General features: G+C 39.9%; 1 protein-coding gene across 18 annotated transcripts in view; it reads left to right on the top strand.

The window, feature by feature from the left end:
- Window positions 1-19,830, top strand: part of LRRFIP1 (LRR binding FLII interacting protein 1) — a 116,124-nt gene that overhangs the window by 84,627 nt on the left and 11,667 nt on the right. For 8 of the 18 annotated variants that reach the window (XM_075431152.1, XM_075431151.1, XM_075431148.1 and 5 more), the window contains 9 exons: window positions 6,300-6,332; window positions 7,151-7,276; window positions 8,481-8,552; window positions 10,733-10,903; window positions 11,856-11,948; window positions 12,442-12,534; window positions 13,733-13,825; window positions 14,540-14,681; window positions 16,355-19,829. In XM_075431152.1, coding sequence (XP_075287267.1) covers window positions 6,300-6,332; window positions 7,151-7,276; window positions 8,481-8,552; window positions 10,733-10,903; window positions 11,856-11,948; window positions 12,442-12,534; window positions 13,733-13,825; window positions 14,540-14,681; window positions 16,355-18,438 — 2,907 coding nt within the window. In that variant the 3' untranslated portion in view covers window positions 18,439-19,829. Of the gene's footprint in view, window positions 1-6,299; window positions 6,333-7,150; window positions 7,277-8,480; window positions 8,553-10,732; window positions 10,904-11,855; window positions 11,949-12,441; window positions 12,535-13,732; window positions 13,826-14,539; window positions 14,682-16,354; window position 19,830 lie in introns of those variants that run through there. The other 10 variants (XM_075431153.1, XM_075431146.1, XM_075431159.1 and 7 more) reach the window with 5 other exon arrangements.

The following is a 19,830-nucleotide window of genomic DNA, read 5'->3' as shown; positions in this document are numbered from 1 at the left end:
TGCGATTCAAATCCCCATACCACAGAGGTTTTATTTTGTCCCGTAGTTAGAACTGTGCAGCAGGTCTGCATCCCGGTGGTGAAAGGTGCCTGAACTTTCCAAGCAGGGTTACTTCTTGTCATCAGGCAGGGAATAGGCGAGCCTTTTGATCATCAAGCGAGTCCTCTCCTTCTAAGTGAGAAAAAGCTGAATAAACGGGCTGCGGCAAAAGAAAATGGATCTGATAGAATAGAGCTATGTGCTCTGAAGTATTGGTGTTTCTTAAAGACAAGGGCACATCCACTTTTTAGAATGATGATTTATTTTTTTAAAAGGGTTTTCATCAGGTAATGTATGGCAGCTGGTGAGCTATAAATAAATCAGTATTTTAATTAGTGTCTGAGTCCCTGAGCTATGAGTTTTTGCAATATATATCTTGCAATAGTATTACTTAAATGACTTTGCAAACTGAATTTCAGTTATCCCCAAAGCAAAAAATAATCACAAGAGCCGTCAATTCCATTAAGTTCTTTAAGTGTAAGAATTTGGTACCCATACATTGATGTAACCATACAGTATGTGGTTTTTGTGTGCAGTTTGTCATTCGTGCAAGTTGCTTACAGTAATCACAAAAAGCAGCTTGCCCCTCCTAGGACCTGTAAGGGGTTTTTTTGCCTTTTAATTCCCTGCTTACTCTTTGGACTGTTTGCATGCAAGTGGCTGGAGATGGTTAGCTGTGTCAGCTGGAGCGGTGCCGAGCTGAATCTGCTCTACAAGGAGACAACAGGGTTTTTATTTATTTATTTAGTGGTTTATTGCAGGGTGTGAAGACCTTCAGTTATTTCTGTGGCCTTGAAGAGCTGAGAGTTAATGCCTTAGTCGGTCTAAAAGACACCACTGCAGGGCTTTGCCTGTCCTAATGCAAGGTAGTACAAGCCTTATTAATGGGGTAGCATTGTTCTTAAAAGTTCTAATTATTACAAAGGGTCAATGCACCAGCAGTGAGTCACTTTTTTTTTTGGTTCCCCCCCCCCGCCCCCATATTAAACAGACCATGCCATTTCGTATAACTCACAGTAAGGAATCGCTTGCCTTGCCTTTTACTGACAGGATTTGAGGCATTTTGATAATGTTTCCAGTTGTGTACTTGATCTTGGTAGTAAAGATGCTGAAATAGAGCCCTGTCTTCTCAGTGGGCTTAGCAGTGAGTGTATCAGTTCCACTTGTGCATTCCTGAAATGTCATCTGCTTGGACTTCCTAAAGGAAGAATTTAAGTCTCCTTGGACGATGGTGATAACTTAGGAGAGGAAACAAGTAGTTGTTTTATCTGTATCGGTACTCTACGTTAGAACTGTTTTAATATTGCTAGCCTCAAAAGCTGAGTTGTTCCTTGCCTTAATGTATCAAGCCATATGCTTTCTGGATTCTGCTTTATATATCTTTTGGCATTTACACACGTAAAGATTTGATTCCAAATTTACTTTTTAAATGACTGGCAGAGGAGGAAGGAAAGGGGAATATCTGTTGGGTTGAAAAGCTGATTTTGCAGCGTACTTAAGTCACTTGAGAGTGTGATAGCCTACAAAATCCGTGTACTGTAATCATGAGTGTTTAATACCAAAGTTAAATATGATTTTGTTATGATTAGGGGCATTATTAGGCAGAAAACCAAAACAGAACCGTTCCAAGCCTGACTAACTGTCATGAGAAATTATATACTAAGAATGGAGAATGATTCAATTTAACTTTCTAAAATAAAGCATACAGTATTTTCTTACTGCAGTCCCTAAGTCTTTTCTCAGAATTTTGTTTCCCCCTTCTATCACTGTTCGTTAAACAATAAGCACAAAGCGACAGTTTTCCTGCTGTGCACAGCTTTGCCAGCTTGAGTTCGGATTTGTGTTACGTTTGTAATACAGTAAAAGCCAGGAAGATATTTAAACGCGACATATGACTATTTATTTCTCCTTGTATGTGGTTTTAAGAATCCAGTAATATCTGCTTGAAATTTGCTGTTTGATTATTTTTCTTTATTGTTTTTCCTATTATCCCCACTAGTAACTACTGTCTGCTGTTCCTGCAGTTTCTGCAGATATGTTGGTTGATAGTAAAGTATTATACTCAATATAAAGTACAGATCTTAAGACTACCGAGAGCAAGCATCAGGCCCATCAGCACAGGTGGAGGTAAATCTTGTGCCTGAGCTGGTGGCATGTTTTGGCTGAGATGGGCTTTTTAATATGGATTGCTGGAATTTTTCTTTCTTTTTTTTACGATTAATAAATTGCTAGTGAGAAGCTGTCATTTATACATTTGCAATGGAATGCAGAAGTGTTTCTCTGAAGACTTTCTGAGCAAAGGAAGGGAAAACAATAGGAGAGAGGATGTCTTGCTACCCTGAGAAGATGCCCTTTCATATTAACTCTCCCCCTTCCCACGGAGTCTCAGGCAGCAGCAGGCACAAGCAGTCAGTGTGCAGCCTGGCCGGGACTGACGGCAGCGTGATTGTACAGAGCGCGGGACTGAAAATGCAAGTGCTGCTTCACAGGAGTGCAGTCCTCAGCTCGTACATCGGTGCACAGTTGTGAATAGCTTTTTTTCATTTGAAGGAGGAGCTTCTTGTGTTCTCACGAAACAAAATGAAGACAGTGAGACTTAATTTTCATGGAAGCGGTTATCAGCATGCTCAAGCTTTGCCTTCCCTCCCGTACGCTTACAGATTTACGGTAGGCGTGTATCCCAGCCCAGCAACGGAGTCTGGGTGTGCTTTCGGCCCCTCCGGAGTGAGGATTTGCTGCTCTGCTAGCTTGCATTTCAGAGACTGATAAGTTTGTTTAAGCAATGCTGTTTGGCATAACACTCATTCCTGAGTGAGGATACTTCTGACAAATCCACTTTAGACCTGACAGAGTTCAGCAGTGGTTTTCCCCAGACTTTTAAAGGCTTATTGCTAATTGCTAGTGTTAAGGTGGCTCTCATCGTTACTGCCTGCCGCAGCCCAGCTGATCAAACTGGTAAGGTGGGGATTGTAGGAGGGGTTGTATAGACTGCAGTACTTCTTGTTCTTTAATTCCGGTTTTTGCAGATACCATCCCGCGTTCAGCACTGCCTACTGCAAGGGTTTTTCTTTGGTGTGGGCCGTATTTCCATTTCAAATTGTGCTGTACTACTTTAAGAGCAGGAAATGATCTTAATTTGATTTGTCACCAAAAAATCCCCTTGCTTTTATGAGGAAGTTGATCTAAGTATAAGATATTAGGTGGAGCTGAGCAGTGACAGCTATGTACTGAACATGCTGAAGTTGTTCTTGTACTTGAGGGTGGTATGTGGTGCTACCCAGCTGCAAGTGTTTCTTATTTCCCTTCCTCACTAGCCTTGTTTGCAGGCTGGATCTGGAAGTTGTGCCTTAGTCCTGATTCCTCCAGTGATTTAAAGATCTGAATAATTTTTTCTTTACTTGCAGCTGGGATGTAGTGCTTAACTGTCCTGAGGTCTCTGGCCTTTTCAGTAGGTGTCTGAGAGTCGTTTAGTTGGATGCACTGTGATAATGCTGCAGGGGCTCTGATTTTGACCTGGAAACTCACCGGTGGCAAAGAGCTTCGAGGGTTAACCTGCTAGCTGACTGTGGAGTAGAGAGAAATACTTTTTCAAACATGATACTAAAATGTTTTTATTATCTATGAAAAATGGGCAATATATCCATATATAGACTTGTGGAATGATTTTCCTCTGAAGTTTCCAGCTGTGGTAAGCCTCTGATACTGCTGACATTTTTGTAACATAGCTCTGGATTTATTCCGAAATTGCTGTCAGAGAAGGCTGAACTCACATCCCGCCACACTTATTTTGCAGAGCAACCTATTTCCCTTTCCAAAACAAAGACGTGCATGCTGGAGTTCCTCGGAGAATTACTTCCTTTTCCTGCCTTTTTACGCACTCCAGTACAAATTGCCCAAGTTGTTGATGAAGAGGAAGATAATCTGTGATTAGAGGCAGACCCGTACCCCTGTGGAAATGAAAAATGATACAGTGTTCTGTGAATTAAAGGTCTAGTAGCATTAGATGAATTCTTCTTTAGCTCTGCTCTTCTAACAGTTGTTCTTTTAGTTGTTTATATTTTTATGTGGAGAAGTCCCAAAGCCAGTGTATTTGTATGAAGGGCTATGCGGAGTATAGTACTGTGAAGGGGAGAGGTGGTTTTCTGTTTAATCATTACAGTATTCTTTATTGAATGATGATACAGAAGACAAGTATTTTAGGCAAGAATTTTGTGCAACTCCAAATAAAAATAAACTTTTTTTTTTTTTTTTCTTGATCTTTCTCTGTTTGATTTCTTACTGGATCAAATGCGAAAGGGCTTGTCCGGACCGGGTGAAGCCTGAAAGCCTGGAGTTCCCTCTGGTGGCTGACTGCTGTTGGAAAGCATGGTAGATCTTTTTAAAGGAGTGATACTGTGAATACATTAATCTAGAGATGAGCAGAATGAACATTATAAAATACTCACCTAAACCAGCCTGACGTCTTTCTACAAGACACTCTTTACAGCTTTTGGTGTATTGATGCCGCGTAGGAGGAGAAAGTGCTCCGAGTATTTCATTCACGGCACCAAATGGATGTGTGTATGAGGGCCTCACTAGGGAAAACGACATCTCCCTGATTTTCGAAGCTACTAAATAGCATTAATTGTTAAAGATTATGCTACCTCAGAGAATTATTAAAGATTGTTTTTCAATAAGTGTGTAGCAAGTTTCACAGGTGTGGTTATGAGTGTGCTGAGTAGAACTGTCCACCATATGCATATCTCACTGCTTTGTCTTCAACATTTTTTCCCCTTGTAAATGGAAGCTTTTATTTCACTCATGATGCATCATTAAAACAGTATCAAGATTTTCTACCTTCTTTAGTTTATTAAAAAATGAGTCTGCACATTTTTTCAGACAATAGAGGACATTCTGCAAATGGCTTAGGGAAAATAATGTTTTGAGTTGTTCCCTGAACTTCCCAGAAGTTGACATGTTCTGGACTTCAGGAGTTCTGCTGAGCTTTTTCCTTTTACTCAGTCCTTTTTAAGCTTAGTTCCAATTTAGAGGGAGATATTTATAAAAAGATTCTGTTGTGAAGTGCTTCTCCCCCTGCCCCCTGAGCAACGTGAATCGTGATGAAACGCTTGATTTTAAACTTCTGCTCTTGGGAACTAGTGTATTTTGTTTGGTTTCAGAGCAGGAGAAGGTTGATAGGATGGTACCCATCAAAGAAAACCAAAATCTGCTCAGGTTGTGTGTGGGTTTTGCTCTGTAACTTTCTTTTAAGCATTTAAGCTGTCTGTATCCACGGTATTTTTCTGTACTCCTGAATGCTGCTTTCACTCTGTTTTGTTTCTTCTAGACTAGTTTTAGTGCAGGACCTCTCTTCTGAATTGGTAATTTCCAATGAAGTACTGAAACCATAAAAGAGCTGTTTGTTTAGACTTTGAACTGGTCCCTGATATTTGACCCGAGTGTCAGTTTTTGGAATCTCAGCCTTACTTGGATCTTTGCTTGAAGTCAGAGTTGCTATTTGTCTTATCGGGGTTTTAAGCTTTAGATCGCTTCCCCCCTGCACTGCCCTCTTTTGGGAGTGGTGCAGATACAGTACTGTCCTTCAAGTTTAACTTGGTACCTTGCTTTTTGGGATGGGGGAGGATGTGCTGGCAGGCTTCAGAGGTAGTACTTTTTAACGTAACGTCCATAAAAAATGTAACTTCAAGAAGCTATCTTGGTCTGGAAATCTATTGATCTTTCAATTAAAGAACTTAACCTCTCTAAGTAAGTGAATTGCTATTTGGGGTTCATTTGAGGCATATTTTTAAAATGTTCTAAAGTAAATAGAAGTAGCTGCATATGTCAGCACAGCAGTTGCATACAGCTGTTTTTATGTCCAGAGAAAGACATCTAGGGCTCTGAGTTCATACCGACGTAGGGCTGTATTCTTCCATTGTTGACTCATATATCGAGTGTCATCTTCATGTTTGAAACATTGTGATGTAGAACGTAGGGGGAAAAAAGTATTACTGTCTTATTTAATAGACTAAATAGGTTTTTTATCAACAAGTATATTCCATTTAATTACATCCTGCTTAGAAACTTGAGGTGGATTGTACAGCCTTGTGCCCTGAGATACCACCCAGGACACTGCTGTTCTGAATGAGCTGGCTGCTTTTTGAGGGGATAGAAATTGCTAATGAAGTCTTTTACAGGTTTAAGAATTCCCTTTCTGGTATCTTACTGCCTTCACTTGTCCTCTGTTGTATAACAGTTTTTTCTACATCTCTGTTTCACAGATTGAGGAAAGGCCAGAAAAAGACTTCGAGAAGGTAAGAAGGACTTTTTGAATTATTCTGCCAATAGCACTGTCTTCATGTAGAACTCACAGTGAGTGTACAGAAATCTTCTAGAAAATCCACTGTAGGGCAAACTTTGAATTATTGGAGGCTTCTACTACCACTTTTTTTAAAATAACCTTTGAATAACCACAGAGCTTTAAAAGTTTAAGTAGTTGACCTTCAATACCGGTTCACTGAAATTGCTTTAGGCTAAGCCACGTGAATGCTGGTTTTGTTTGTTAGGTTTTAATTATGGTGTTACATAAAAATAAATAATAACAGTAAAAATTGGTAGATACTGCAGTAGTGAGTAATTGGCTTAATGCAGAACCCTCATTACACTAAAACAGTTAATGAGGCAGCTACTGCTGAAGAATAGATAAATATCCATGAAAGGAGAGGAGCTTGAGGGGTAGTCAGAAGCATCCACAAAATGTGTTACTACAAGTTTTGAAAATATCTGGCAAGATGTTACTAGCCCCTAAAGATTTTGTCTAACTTAAAATTAGTAGTTAGAAGCTAAGCCAGGCAAAGTCTTGTTTCAGTAGTGTTTAGATACATCTGATGAGCCTTTTCTCATTAGTTTCCCTTTGATTTTTCCTCTGAGAAAGTTATATTTTAATCAAATTTGCATAATTTAGAAGTGCCAGGGTTGGTGTAACGTATGTATTAGAAAAAACAAACAAAAAAACCCAACCACAAAACAATACAAACCAAAAAGCCCCCACACCTGCAAAAAAAACCCCCTACAAACCCACAACGTATCTAGAAAAACAATTATAACCATTTTTAAATGTGTGTGATTGTAGGGAGCACGTACAGTTTCAAGTTTATCAGCAGCTACCTTAGCTTCTCTGGGTGGGACTTCTTCACGAAGAGGCAGTGGGGATACGTCTATCTCAGCTGACACAGAGGCGTCTATTAGAGAAATTAAGGTAAGAAATACTTAAAACCAGCATAATTTGTTAGGAATTTGTCTCTTAACTATGGCTTTTTTGATCAGAATGTTTTTATGTCTTGCATTTGATGAAGTAATAAACTGTGAGATTACTGGAAAGTAGTGCTGACGTTCCCATTGCTAGACCGTGGAAATTAGCAGTAAGAATTGGGACTGATAGGCTAATACTAGCTAGGACTATTCCCTATATTACTATTATTAAATAGACTAATATTATCTAAAGGGTATTATTAAATATGCTTTAGACTTCTTTCCAAAAAAGAAAACTGTCTTGCCTCCCCCTTTTGGCAGTTCTGACCAAATGGAGTGCATACTGTAAATGGAAAGTGAATGGCTTTATTAGAGCGATGCTGCTGGGAAGCTGGTGTGTATTGCGGGAATATTTGGGTAAAGTCCTATGGCATGTGATAGCAGACGGGACTGATCAGAATAGACACAACTCTTCCTAACCTAATTGAAATGGAAAATGGACTCAATATAGCACACTGATGGGAGGACTGAAATAATGCAAGAAGCACTGCACTTGCTGGATGCTGATTTGGGGAGGACGCTGTATTTTGTAATCTGGTTTGTGATTCCATGAAGTTAGACGCATTTGAATAGCAAAGAGATGTGCAATCCAGTGTTCGTACCACGGAGTGCTAGTCCGGGTAGTCCATAACTAAACTGTTTTTTGCAATCTGTTTTTTAATGCTCCATTCTGAAGACTATTTTAAAACGGGAAAATCTGAATCCTGTTAACTTTCATGCATACAATTTATGACTCTCCTGAAATTACAGCCACTTAGAACATCTGTGATTTGTATTAGGACCTTAGATACAAGCAGGTCTGCCCAAGTTTCAGCACTGTAACACAACTGAGAGGTAGCCATTTGCTGGTGACCAAGGACAAAGGAGGAGGGAGACTGTGGAACAGGACTTATAATTCAGTGCAACGGATGGTTTTCATACAGTCTTTCCTACATCTCTAGTATAGCCTGTATTTCAGGCTTGCTTTAGCAGCCCTTACCCGTAATGCCAGAATTCTTCAGAGGGTGATAGGCTTCAGGTTAGGATTAGACCCCTTAACTTGTGTGGTAGAAATATTTAAATGAGTTTTGAATACTTGCTTTTCCCTGTCAGCTGCGCTTCTGCCCATTAGTTTCAGTGGCATGATTCACGTTTCTCACCATTTCTCTCAGGATATCTATGAGTTAAAGGACCAGATTCAGGATGTAGAAGGCAAATACATGCAGGGACTGAAAGAAATGAAGGTACTGGTTTGCTGCAGACTGGGATTGTGATCATTAACACCAGCTAAATGTTCAGAGAGTCGGTGTGAGGCCTAGAACTGACCATGCATGCTTTCTTTGGGGGGGTTGGGTTGTAAACCGTGTGAAAAGCATTTCATTAACTGGAAAAGTTCCAACCTCGATTGATTGTGGTGAGAATTGCTTCCAAATGTTAACTGAAAGGCTGCTGATTACTATTGCATGTTGTCTTTGCTGTTTTGAGAAGGTAATAATTTTGCTAGAAAGCTAAAATTATTAGGGTTTTTTTACAGTTTTCTAATCCAGGGAGCTTCACAGTATTGGAAGATGAATTAAAACTTCATGTCCTACAGTGTTATGGAAAATTGGAGTTTAAAAGTTTGTGTGTTTTTGTTTTGATAAGGTCCAGCATGCCTCTGGAACGTTGTGCATGCGAGGTGGTGACTACCGTTTTGGTTTCACATTTAGATCACAGAAGCCACCCTTAAACAATTCTTGTAACAAACCTTCATGTAACAAAGCTTGTTACGTGAAGAATGAACGCTCGCACCCGTTGGCGCGAAAGAAGCACGAACTGCTTTCATGAAGCCGTGCGTGGATTTTGGTGCAACCCTTGTACACCTGTGTACTTGACTTGTGCACCCGTGTAGCACCACCTCGTAAGTGAGCAGCAACATGAGCTGCCTTTTTTGGAAAAGGCAGTCTTGCAAATATGCGTGTAGACATCCAGGCATATAGTGCAGCATTTATCAGCATTAATTGCTCGCTGTGTCATCGGCTCAACGCTGTGACAGGTGCTGCCATCTTCAGTGAGTTGTCAGTGGAAAAAGAAAAAGAGTAACTTGGCGCTTTTTCTGTAAAATCTGTTTTTTTTCCCCTGATCACTGTGTAACAGGTATTAGCAAAATAATAACACTGCATTTAAAAAGTACGTAATTTCTCAATCAGTGTCCCTTAGACTGCGTTTTGTGGTGATTTGTGCCTAAGCCTCACTGCTTGATACTAAGAAAACAAAACGTAGCATGCTGAAGGAGTGGTGCAGCGACTACCTTAACTTCTTACTCGCATATACGTCCTTTCCAGCCAATTTCTGAGGTTTGGTCCTACCACTGTTGCCAAATCCTGGTGGCTTGCCTATGTTTGGTATTTCTCATCACTGGGCTGGAAAGTGCACCAAAACACAGTTTGTGTTTGGAACTGTACAAATTCGTGTTCTTAAAGACAAATTTTCTTATCTGTCAATAGACATGTGAACTAAACTGATTCAGACTTAAGTTTGTAATCATCTCACCACTAGCATCCCCAGTTCCATTGGCTGGATGAAAAAGGAAGTATATGAAACTCACCTGTGCTTTAGATGTAATTATTAGAATTACTTAAGTTCCGAGAGAAATTGCTTGATCTGTAAACTAAAATGTTGACATGAGTGTCCTCCTTGGTTTCATATTTTCACTGTTTTATTTATGTATCTTTTGTTTCTGTATTAAAATCAAATACTGCAAAGTTTGACTGCACAATATGGAAAACGATCCTGATCTTTGTTGCTATAAATACATCAGTATCTTAGATTCAGGTCCAGTTGATAGGAGAGGTTTTCGAGACCCTGGGAATTGTCTTACAGAATAAATTTGTAAAGGGATGTGATATAGGAAGCCTAATAAAAAATGATACATCAGGTCACAAAAGCTGCAGCTTTTTTGTGGCAAATTCTAGTTCCTTGGTGGTTCCCACACTGCAAGGATCCCTGAAATGTGTCAAGTGGCTGTCAGACTGCCTTAATTTAAGGCCTAAGATCATCTAAAATGATCTTAAAACAAGGCCAGTTTACCTTTAAAAGAAAAAAAATTCCAACTTGTCATTTTCAGCAGCTGCTTTGAGCTGCCAATGTGCAGGGGCAGGGGGAGGAGGGAGAAGGAAGAAAACTCTGAGGAGGCAGAAGCTGAAGCAGCAGAGAGCAGGAAACATTTTATCTGCCCTGAGGTAAGGTTCCTTGCTCATAAACGGTTGTCTGGTGGGAGCACAGGGCAGGTCATCCTCACCATGGGACAGTTGGTAAGCCTCTCTGGTTTCCACAGGAGTACTCAGCATGCTTGTGGTTTAGTACTTCATTTTCTTGTTGAAGGTCTTGGTTGGTAAAGTGTCCTTTATAACAGAATCTGACTGTGGTTGCTTATTCTTTGCAGGACTCTTTAGCCGAAGTTGAAGAGAAATATAAAAAGGCTATGGTGTCAAATGCTCAACTAGACAATGAAAAAACAAATTTCATGTACCAAGTAGATACCCTGAAGGATGCGCTCTTAGAGTTAGAAGAACAGCTGGCAGAATCCAGGCGACAATATGAAGAAAAAAGTAAAGTATGTATATAGCTATGGCATGTTATTTAACAGGAAAAGTTTGGGAGGGGGACGCAGAGACCTTTGGGAGGAGGCAACCAAATTACTATTCAAGATTTTAAACAATTTACTGTTTTAGTTACTATTAAAGCAAGTGGAATAGCAGCATATTGTGGGGTTGTGATCATACAAATGGGGATCTTCCCTAAGTTTCTGTCTTAAAGCAATTTCTGAAGAAGTGAAGAAATGTTTTATATGGTAAGGCTATGTTGATATTATCACATGTCCTTTTACATGCCATCTTTAGAGTAAATTCAGAGAGTTTGTTCATAGTGACTTCTGGAGTATTTTTACATACAAAGCTCTCTTCAGAAGGCCTGTGGGACAGTGGTGCAGTTTATATAGTTAAGGCAGCTACTTGGTTGAGAGTGGAATTAAATTTTACCTGAATTCAGCATCTGACAGCTAATGAGTTGGTGTTAAATAATAAAGCTGTGGCTTGTGTTAGCTTTTCAGAACTAGGTCTTTAGCTTGGGACATTTCACTGTAGTGTACTTCAAAAACACATAGTTCCTGGAAGATACAGTGTGATTTTCTGTTTTGTTTTTTTTAATTCCACAATGTCTAGCTAACTTTTAGTACTTGACTGTGTGGAAAGAGTGGGTTAAATTCCCTTCTATTCATCTGTGAAGTCTGTGGGACAAGAGTTGTAAAAGCTATTCACCACCAGCCTGCCGCTCAACTTACGAAACTGGCTAAGTGATGTCTGCCACTTCTATATTTGATAGAATAATAGTTTCTTGGAAAAAGGACAAATAAGATAAAAATCGTACTTTTGTGGGATTGTGATTAGAGAGGTATTCAAGAATTGCATTGCAGTAAGCATTTTCTTTGTGGTTGGGTTTATTTTCTTTTTTTTACGGAATGCTATTTTTGATCAATAAAAATTTCATTAATATTTCATTATTCATAGGAATTTGAGAGGGAGAAGCATGCTCATAGCATATTGCAGTTTCAGTTCATGGAAATCAAAGAGGCTTTGAAGCAAAGAGAAGAAATGCTTGCAGTAAGTAACTTTTTTTTTTAAATGGCTTCTTTGACTGGTATGTTCCCAGTTAGCAGTAGCAGTGTAGAAGGTGAGGCATGGAGAGTTTTATTCCCTACTCAAGTTTCTCACCTGAAGAAATGCTAGTGTTTCAGGCCATACAGGTTCAGAGCTGACTAATAGAAATAGTACTGTCATAAGTATTGTCTGAGGTTGGACTTCTCTTTTTTGCCCTGTCCGTAATACGAAGCAAGCTGTACTTCATGCAGCTGTTTGTGGAGATGCAGGGGAAACTGACAGAACGGTCCAGCTTGCTTTAAGGCATCCCTGGGACGGCAAGTTTTCTTCAGGAGCGTAGATTTAGTTGAGGTGTCAGTTAGTGTGAAACTGTGCAGGTAGATACTCTTGTACTTAGCACCTGACATTTTTCATTCTTTGGCATCACTGCAATCTTAACCTTCTTTGTTAACCTGTTACCTGCTTTCTGTCTTCTTGTTTTGCTCCTGTCTCTCAGGAAATCCAGCAGCTGCAACAGAAACAGCAGAGCTATGTCAGGGAAATTTCTGATCTTCAGGAGACAATAGAGTGGAAAGACAAAAAAATAGGGGTAGGACTGTCAACTCCTGAGATGTGTTCAGAGTGGCACTGTTGTTCTCCAGCTGATCCTGCTTTTGCAAAACCTCATGAATAAAATGCTCCCTAGTGACTTTGCTTGGTGTGGCTGTCTTACTATATTACCAGTGAATTAGCAAATAGCAGATTTTGCCTTTGGCCCGTATCGTAAAATCCAAGAAAAACTTTATCAGCTGGTCTGATTTTAAAACCTAGGGCAATTTATTTGCTGTGGTGCACCATTTGTATTTGCCATATTCAGAAAGGAAGTGCTATTTATAATACAATTCCATCAGCACTGAATTTTTGCTTATTCAGATTTAATCTGTGGACTAAGCAGAAACTGGAGTGTGATACAGAAGCAATATAGCTATTTATGGGCTATTGGGATGAAAGTCTCTAACTTTTTCTTGCTTCTACCACCTCTTTCCCACCACCCCCTGTCAAAGCCAAATAGAAACTGACTATTAAAGAAAATCATGGTTTTCTTTTGTAATGATGAGTACTGAAAGACTTTCTGAATACAGGAGGAGAAAGAAATCTGGCAACTTGCTTGTGCTTGCGATGTCCAATAACTTGTAGCAATTTGAAACTCAGAATTTTCTGATTTTTGTTACTGTTCTATTTGTGTATTTATATGGAAATATTGGGGGGGGGGGTCAGTAGCAAAACATGCATTTGCACATGGTGCATCCCAGTCTAAAGATGACTTATTGGCAGCTTTTATATTAATTGAAATGTACTGCACCTGTTATCGTAACCCATGGAATAAAAACAGTATTAAAGTCTGCTGGGCCTGCTTTCATGCCGTTCTGTTAACACACAGGAATTGCACTGTCTTCAGTGTGCATTTTGAAGTAATATGGACATGAATTAATTTGTCTAGTAGAGAAGAATGAAAAGTGGGTCCTCATTTGAAGGATCCCTAATGAAGGGTTGGGCTCTTTAATGCCTTTAGTAGGAATTCCTGGTTGTTGAATAAGCTGTGTATTTCTTGGATTTGAAGTTTATCTGTGTGTATGTAAACTTGGTCCTTTAATCTGGAAACTTTACCTTTTCATACCTGCCACTTCCATGAATCTCTAAATATCTTAAATCTGCTCATTCTTGTTTACGCATGCTTCTCATGGTCTTTACTTGTCTCCCTTCCTTTCTTCACATCTCCTCGCCTTCTGTCTGTGTTGGGAACTCAGGCATTAGAGAGGCAGAAAGATTTCTTTGATTCCATAAGGAGTGAGCGGGATGACCTTAGAGATGAAGTGTTTGTGCTGAAGGAGCAACTGAAGGTATGCAAGAGGAATAAAAGACACTTACATTCTAATGCTGACTTTTTCCTCCTCCCCCCCCCCCCCCCCCCTTTTTTTTTTCCCCAGAGAATTTCAGTCTAGCTTAGTAGCAAGAACTTTGTTTTCATGTTGCCTATAAGTTGCCATTTTGGGGAATTTTCTGCATAGAATCACAGAATTGCAGAATGGCAGGGGTTGGAAGGGACCTCTGTGGGTCATCTGGTCCAACCCCTTGCTGAAGCAGGGTCATGTAGAGCAGGCTGCACAGGACCTTGTCCAGGCGGGTCTTGAATCTCCAGAGAAGGAGAATCCACAGCCTCTCTGGGCAGCCTGTTCCAGTGCTCTGTCATCCTCAGAGTGAAAATAAAGACCGTGAAAAAAAAAAAAGAGAGAGAGAACATAAAGACCTTCCTCCTAATATTGATGCTGAGCTCTTAGTATGGACTGTAGGATTAAGTAGTTGCTTTTGTAGGAAACTCTTCTCTTTACACAGCAGATTTGTTTAGAGAAAAAAAAAAAGCTGGGATCACATGCTTTCTATCATAGTGGCTAAACTGAGAACTGTAATATTCTGTGCTCTTTTCTGACTTCCAGCCACGTTTAATGGAACGATTGAAGCAATTGTTTATTCAGAATGTGAAGGACAAGAACAGCCGAACTGTCCTCCGCTTTCTGAGCAGCAGGCTTTAAAGCATTGCTTTTGCCTCTCCACAGAAACATGGAATAATCCCAGACTCTGACATAGCCACCAACGGGGAAACATCAGACGTTCTTGATAATGAAGGACACTTGGATTCTTCCAAAAATGTTCCAGGCACAACTCAGGCGTTGAAGACAGGAGGGGATGGGATGCTAGGTAAGTGCTGTATATCCTTTCACATCTTTCTGTCTGTCCATTCATTCATCTCTGCTTGGATTTTGGGCATTTGTTAGTGGGACAATTAACACATCACGCAGCATGCTACTTGTCGAATCACTTCCTATGCATTTTTCTGCTTAATATTTATTGTCACTTCAAGTATGTTGTGCAGTTTCCTGCAAAGGCAGACTTCATTTCCCATTCAAGGTGACAAAGGACGAGAATACAAATATTACATTACAGATAAGTAGCAATCATTCAGATTACTATTTAAACCCTGAATTTGAAAATTGCCCCAGAATAATCCTGCTGTTGTTCAATATTTTTCAGCATGTATCTTAATTGGAAAAAAAGCATTTTAGTTTCTAATAAAAAACTTGTATGTTGGCTGATTTATATACCTGAGAACTGTAAGTGTCTGCTGAACAACAAACAGTGCTGGGCACTGTTAAAACACACTCATGTATGAATTTGTTCTGGGTGTCAAGCACTGTTGACCAGTTCATATTAACACTTCAACATTTTTACCTGCTGTAATACAATTAACGCTGTTAAATTCAACGAAGATAACTCTGAGATGGATAGTGTTAGGAAGGAGAAATCTGGTTGGCAAAAACTTTCTTCTTATGCAGTTATGATGAATGACCTCTCAGAGGACCATTACACTAGTGGAAGGAAAGGAAATAATAGTTTTTGCTGTTGGTTTTGTTCTAAATGAACATACTAATAAATAGCAACAGGCAGCCAAGTGTTGCAAGTGCAAGCTATCTTGCTTTTAGCTGTTGGCTGCTTTTTCCTCACTCAGTTTTTATGTGGAAACAATATGGAACACGAAAACCAAGGTAAGGGTGCATTTTTAAATGTGACATGTTGTATCTCTCCTTTTTTTTGTTTGCTTGTTTTTTGGATTTTTTTTTTTTAAATAGGTACAACATGGACCAAAAAGCTAACTGGTGAAACAATGTACACTGTTGTTCTAATACCTGTTGCTTCTAAATAGAAGTTGAAGAAAAACTGTTACAGAAACCCCCACCAAACCACAGAAGTCCGCATCCCTTTTGGTAGATGAAGTGGCTGTAAGGGGCACTAAGTGCCTGAGCTTTGGTCTGTGTCGGTAATGTTAAACAGCCAAGCCATTTGCTTGCCAATCAGATTTTACATTCAGTGTTTGTCATATACACTGATGATGCCTGTTTATGACACTTAAGAGTAAAATATTACTGAAAAATTTTTGATTACTTCATTATAATGGCATCAGACACACTCTTGCATGCATAGAGTGGTGTTAGGGCTAAAGTTGTAGAGCATATTGCTGAGAAAAAATAATCTTTACTGTTAATGCTACACCTGCAAGTATTACTGTTAAATTGCACTGCTTGAAACAGTTGTTCTCATCTACAAAAGCTGTAATTCACACAGCCAAGAGCATAAATGTTTTACTTTACAAAGACGCAAGCCAGCACCAGAGACTTCTTGCTTTCAGAGGGTGGTGGTGAATTTCACTGATCAAAGCCCCTGGACCCTTACTAATTCAATTGCTGCTTTGCCTCACGTAATTGGCAAAAGCTGATCTTTTATTAACCTATTCTTTGATTCATTCTCTTTCGGGTTTTAAGTGGGGAGGTAAGTGCTACGGTGTGGTCCCTTCAACTTTCTCAATGGTCTTTTAGGCAAAGCCAATGAAGTGGACATGAAAAATGAGATTTTGGAGGATATGGGGAAAAGAGAAATCTTGCAGAATACTGAGCATGAGGAACACAAAGAGGAGTCTGAGGAGCAGGAAGTACAGACATTTCATGCTGATGAAAATGCAAAGGCAGAAAAAATGGTTGAAGAACATGATGCCTTGTCAACAGTGATGTTCCCAGATAGTAGGCTTACAGAACAAATTCAAAGCCTTACAGAATGTGTATCAGGGAGCGCTTCTTCAAATGATGGTAGTGACGCAGATGATTTGAGGAAGGAGATAGAGTCCACCGGCACTGCGGTCCCACAGCCTGTTAGTATGGAGGCTGAGCACCATGACTTAAATGCAAGGACAAATCAGGACTCAGAGCTGGGTTCTCTGCAAGGTCATCAGATTTTTGAGACTCCTCAGGAAATGCCTAGTGTCTTAGGAACAGAGCCTGAACTGGAAAAAGCTACACCCAGACAGGAAGAACGAGAGGATCTTAAAACTAGCCATGGCCTGAGTGATAATGAAATGGATCAGGAAGCTGACATCACAAGCAAGAGCTGTGAGTGGGTTTCTAACCAGGCAGGGCTCCCAGAGGTTACAGCAGCAGGCTTGCTTAGTCAAGAGGTAAATGTGGAGAGTCACTCTGAGGGACTCCAGCACTCAGAAGAAAGTGCTGAAAGCAAGGTTACAAATGACTTGGAGGAAAAGCTTGCTGAAAGCAAAGACGTCAGTGATGGAAGAACTGATAAAACAGGAGGTGATAGAGCTGAAGAAGATGATGAGGCTGGGAACGCAGTTCAGGGTCAGACGAGGGAAACAGAATCTGGGGGTTTGGAGGGGACAGAGTCCTGTAAAAGCCGTGTCCCAGCAGATACAGGTGAAGGGAGCAGAGATCAAGCACACATCCAGCCAGTTTCTTCAGGGGACAGTCCTTTAGCATCATCAGAGGAACAAAATATGCAACCTAAAACTGAACTTGAAAATGCTGTGGCTGAGAAGGACGGACAGAAGGAAGTATTAGTGGAAGAGGAGGAGATGAGTTCAGATTCTGCAGAAACAGGCGAGCAAGATAAGGCATCTGTGGAGGCTGCAGGCTGTGTGACTGAGGTAAAAGAAAGTGTGCTGCAGCAGGCAGAGCCAGACACAGGCATTGTGAAAGAGATGACGACTCAGGAAACCAGTTCAGACCCAAGTCTCTTAGATGACAAAATTAAGGAGTCAGAATTGGAAACAGGGGATGAACCTGGGGAAGGAAAGGGAAGTAGGACAGAACAGGTAGAAGATATAAAGCGAAAGGTGGAAGTACAAACAGTTCAGTGTAGTGAAGAAACAACAGGTGATACAGTGGAAGAGAAAAAAATTCCTCTAGAAGGTGAAGCGCAGAATGTAGTTGAACAAGAGGAAGGTGAATCTAAAGAGGAGTCAACTGTAGATGTTAGTACTGAAAACAAAGTTGATAAGGAAACACTGAAAGAAAATGAGCAAGAGTTAGAGCTTGCAGACCACCATGGTGGTGGATTTGCTTCTGAGGAAGGTGCAAATAATTCCCTGGCACAGAAAGCTGGGCAGGATGAAAATGTCAGTGAACAAGCTAAGCTGGAGGGTCAAGCAGAGGAAAGACTGGAAGATGATGGTGATGCATTTGATTTTGATGGAGAGTCAAAACAGATACTAGAAACTGATGAAAAATGTGATGGTGAGAAAGCTGATACACAGAAAGAAGGTGGTGCTGTCAGAAAAACTGCCCAAACAGACAAAGCCGGAGAAAGACCAGACAAAATAGAAGCTGAAGACGCCTTGACTGAAGACGACAGCTTGCAGGATAAAAAAGGAGAGAAGTCTGAAGAAACAGGGTGCTTGCAAGGGGAAGTGTCATGGAAAACAGATGAGAAGACTGACGTCATGGAAGATGAAATCGACACATTAGATTCTAATAAAGTGGAAAAAATATCGGATGAAAATGTTTCAGAACAGGATTTGGAAAGTGCTGGCAATAACAAGGATGAAAGCAAGGAGGATTTGCAGGGTGGTAGAAGGGGTAAGGGTAGATCCAGGGATGACTGTACAGTATCATAAGTTCAAATCACAAGGCTACACAAGTTACATGCCGTTTGATCTGTCCCAGTACAGAAGCATGCACTTTGCACAATACATCAGACCTTAGGAATACCCTTAAAGTTTTTTTTCTTTGTAGGTAACACTATCGTGTAAGTGGTAGTGATGCAAGTATTAAGTTATTCACTGATGTACCTAGCTACAACAAGACCATGCATGGGTTTGGTTTTGCTGTGTCTCCGGTTCAAAGTTTATCACCAAAAGAGCAAGCTTCACAAATTGACTATTCAGACGATCCTGCAATTAAAGTACTTTTAGCGTGGATAACTGCCACTGAGGAATTTCTGTAGGAAATTATTTTTTTCTAGCCTAGATGATAGATGCCTTGAATGTACTTCCTTGCATTGGACCTTTTTGAACTTATGTACGTACTTATGTGTTCTTACACATATGACATCTGAAGTAAGTACATGAACACTTCATGAAGGAACTCAGTAGATCAGCAACACTGATCTGATATTGGAACTTCTTTCTGAATGATTAAAGCCTAAGAACATTTTTTTTTTTATTGTTGCTGTGGAAAATTTACTCTCATTCCACTTTGTTTATTTCTAATATGGTCATATTCCAAAATATAGTTAGATCACTGTGAATCTGCTTAGTCTAAACACTTTGGAAGAACAATATACAGTTTGAAGAAAGTGCATCGTACAGGTCTTAGTTAGCTGAAAGGAATAAATATATACTTGTTTACTTCATTGAGGCACTTTGCACCACAATAGGCCTTTTACACCATGTCTCACATGGGGGTTTTTTATTTTTTTTCCAAAGAAAAGTGTCAATACACACTGTAATGTGTGTTTAGGTTTGCTGTCAAATACTGTCTGCTATGAATATATAAAATACCTATTTTTCCAAGGAGTTTTTTGTTTAAAATTGCATTTCCTTACTGCATTATGATTCTGAAGGAATGTTTTTCTCTGAAAAATTCTTACCTCTTCCTTTCTGGAAAGAAGATAACTTTGCATGTCTTCATTCTTGTTGGATGTCAGACCAAAGACGATTGTTGTTCTGTGTGCTAGCCCCCGTGCCTTTTTGAAAAGCTGGATGGCTTTGAATTGCTGGCATAAATTAGGCACTTTGACTCCAGTGGTGTATTTCTTCTTACATCTTTGCTGGTGCTTGGGAGGAAGAGCATGTTTTGCATACTTTAAAGTTCATTTAAAGTTGTTTTAAGCAATGAATGTCCCAGGGGAATGCAAGTTGAGGAGTTGGGGGGGAGGCTTTGGAAGAACGTATTTGTGTTGATGTTTCAAAGTGTGTGGAGTACAAACAGACTGCAAAATTTCAAGATGTATATCAAAATGTACTGAGCTGTATATAATTGAAATAAACATATTTTCTACTTTAAAT

The sequence above is a fragment of the Opisthocomus hoazin genome, chromosome 9 (assembly GCF_030867145.1).
Source record: "Opisthocomus hoazin isolate bOpiHoa1 chromosome 9, bOpiHoa1.hap1, whole genome shotgun sequence".
NCBI lineage: Eukaryota > Metazoa > Chordata > Aves > Opisthocomiformes > Opisthocomidae > Opisthocomus > Opisthocomus hoazin.
The sequence above is the reverse complement of the archived record's forward strand: the minus strand, read 5'-3'. Positions and strand labels throughout refer to the sequence as shown.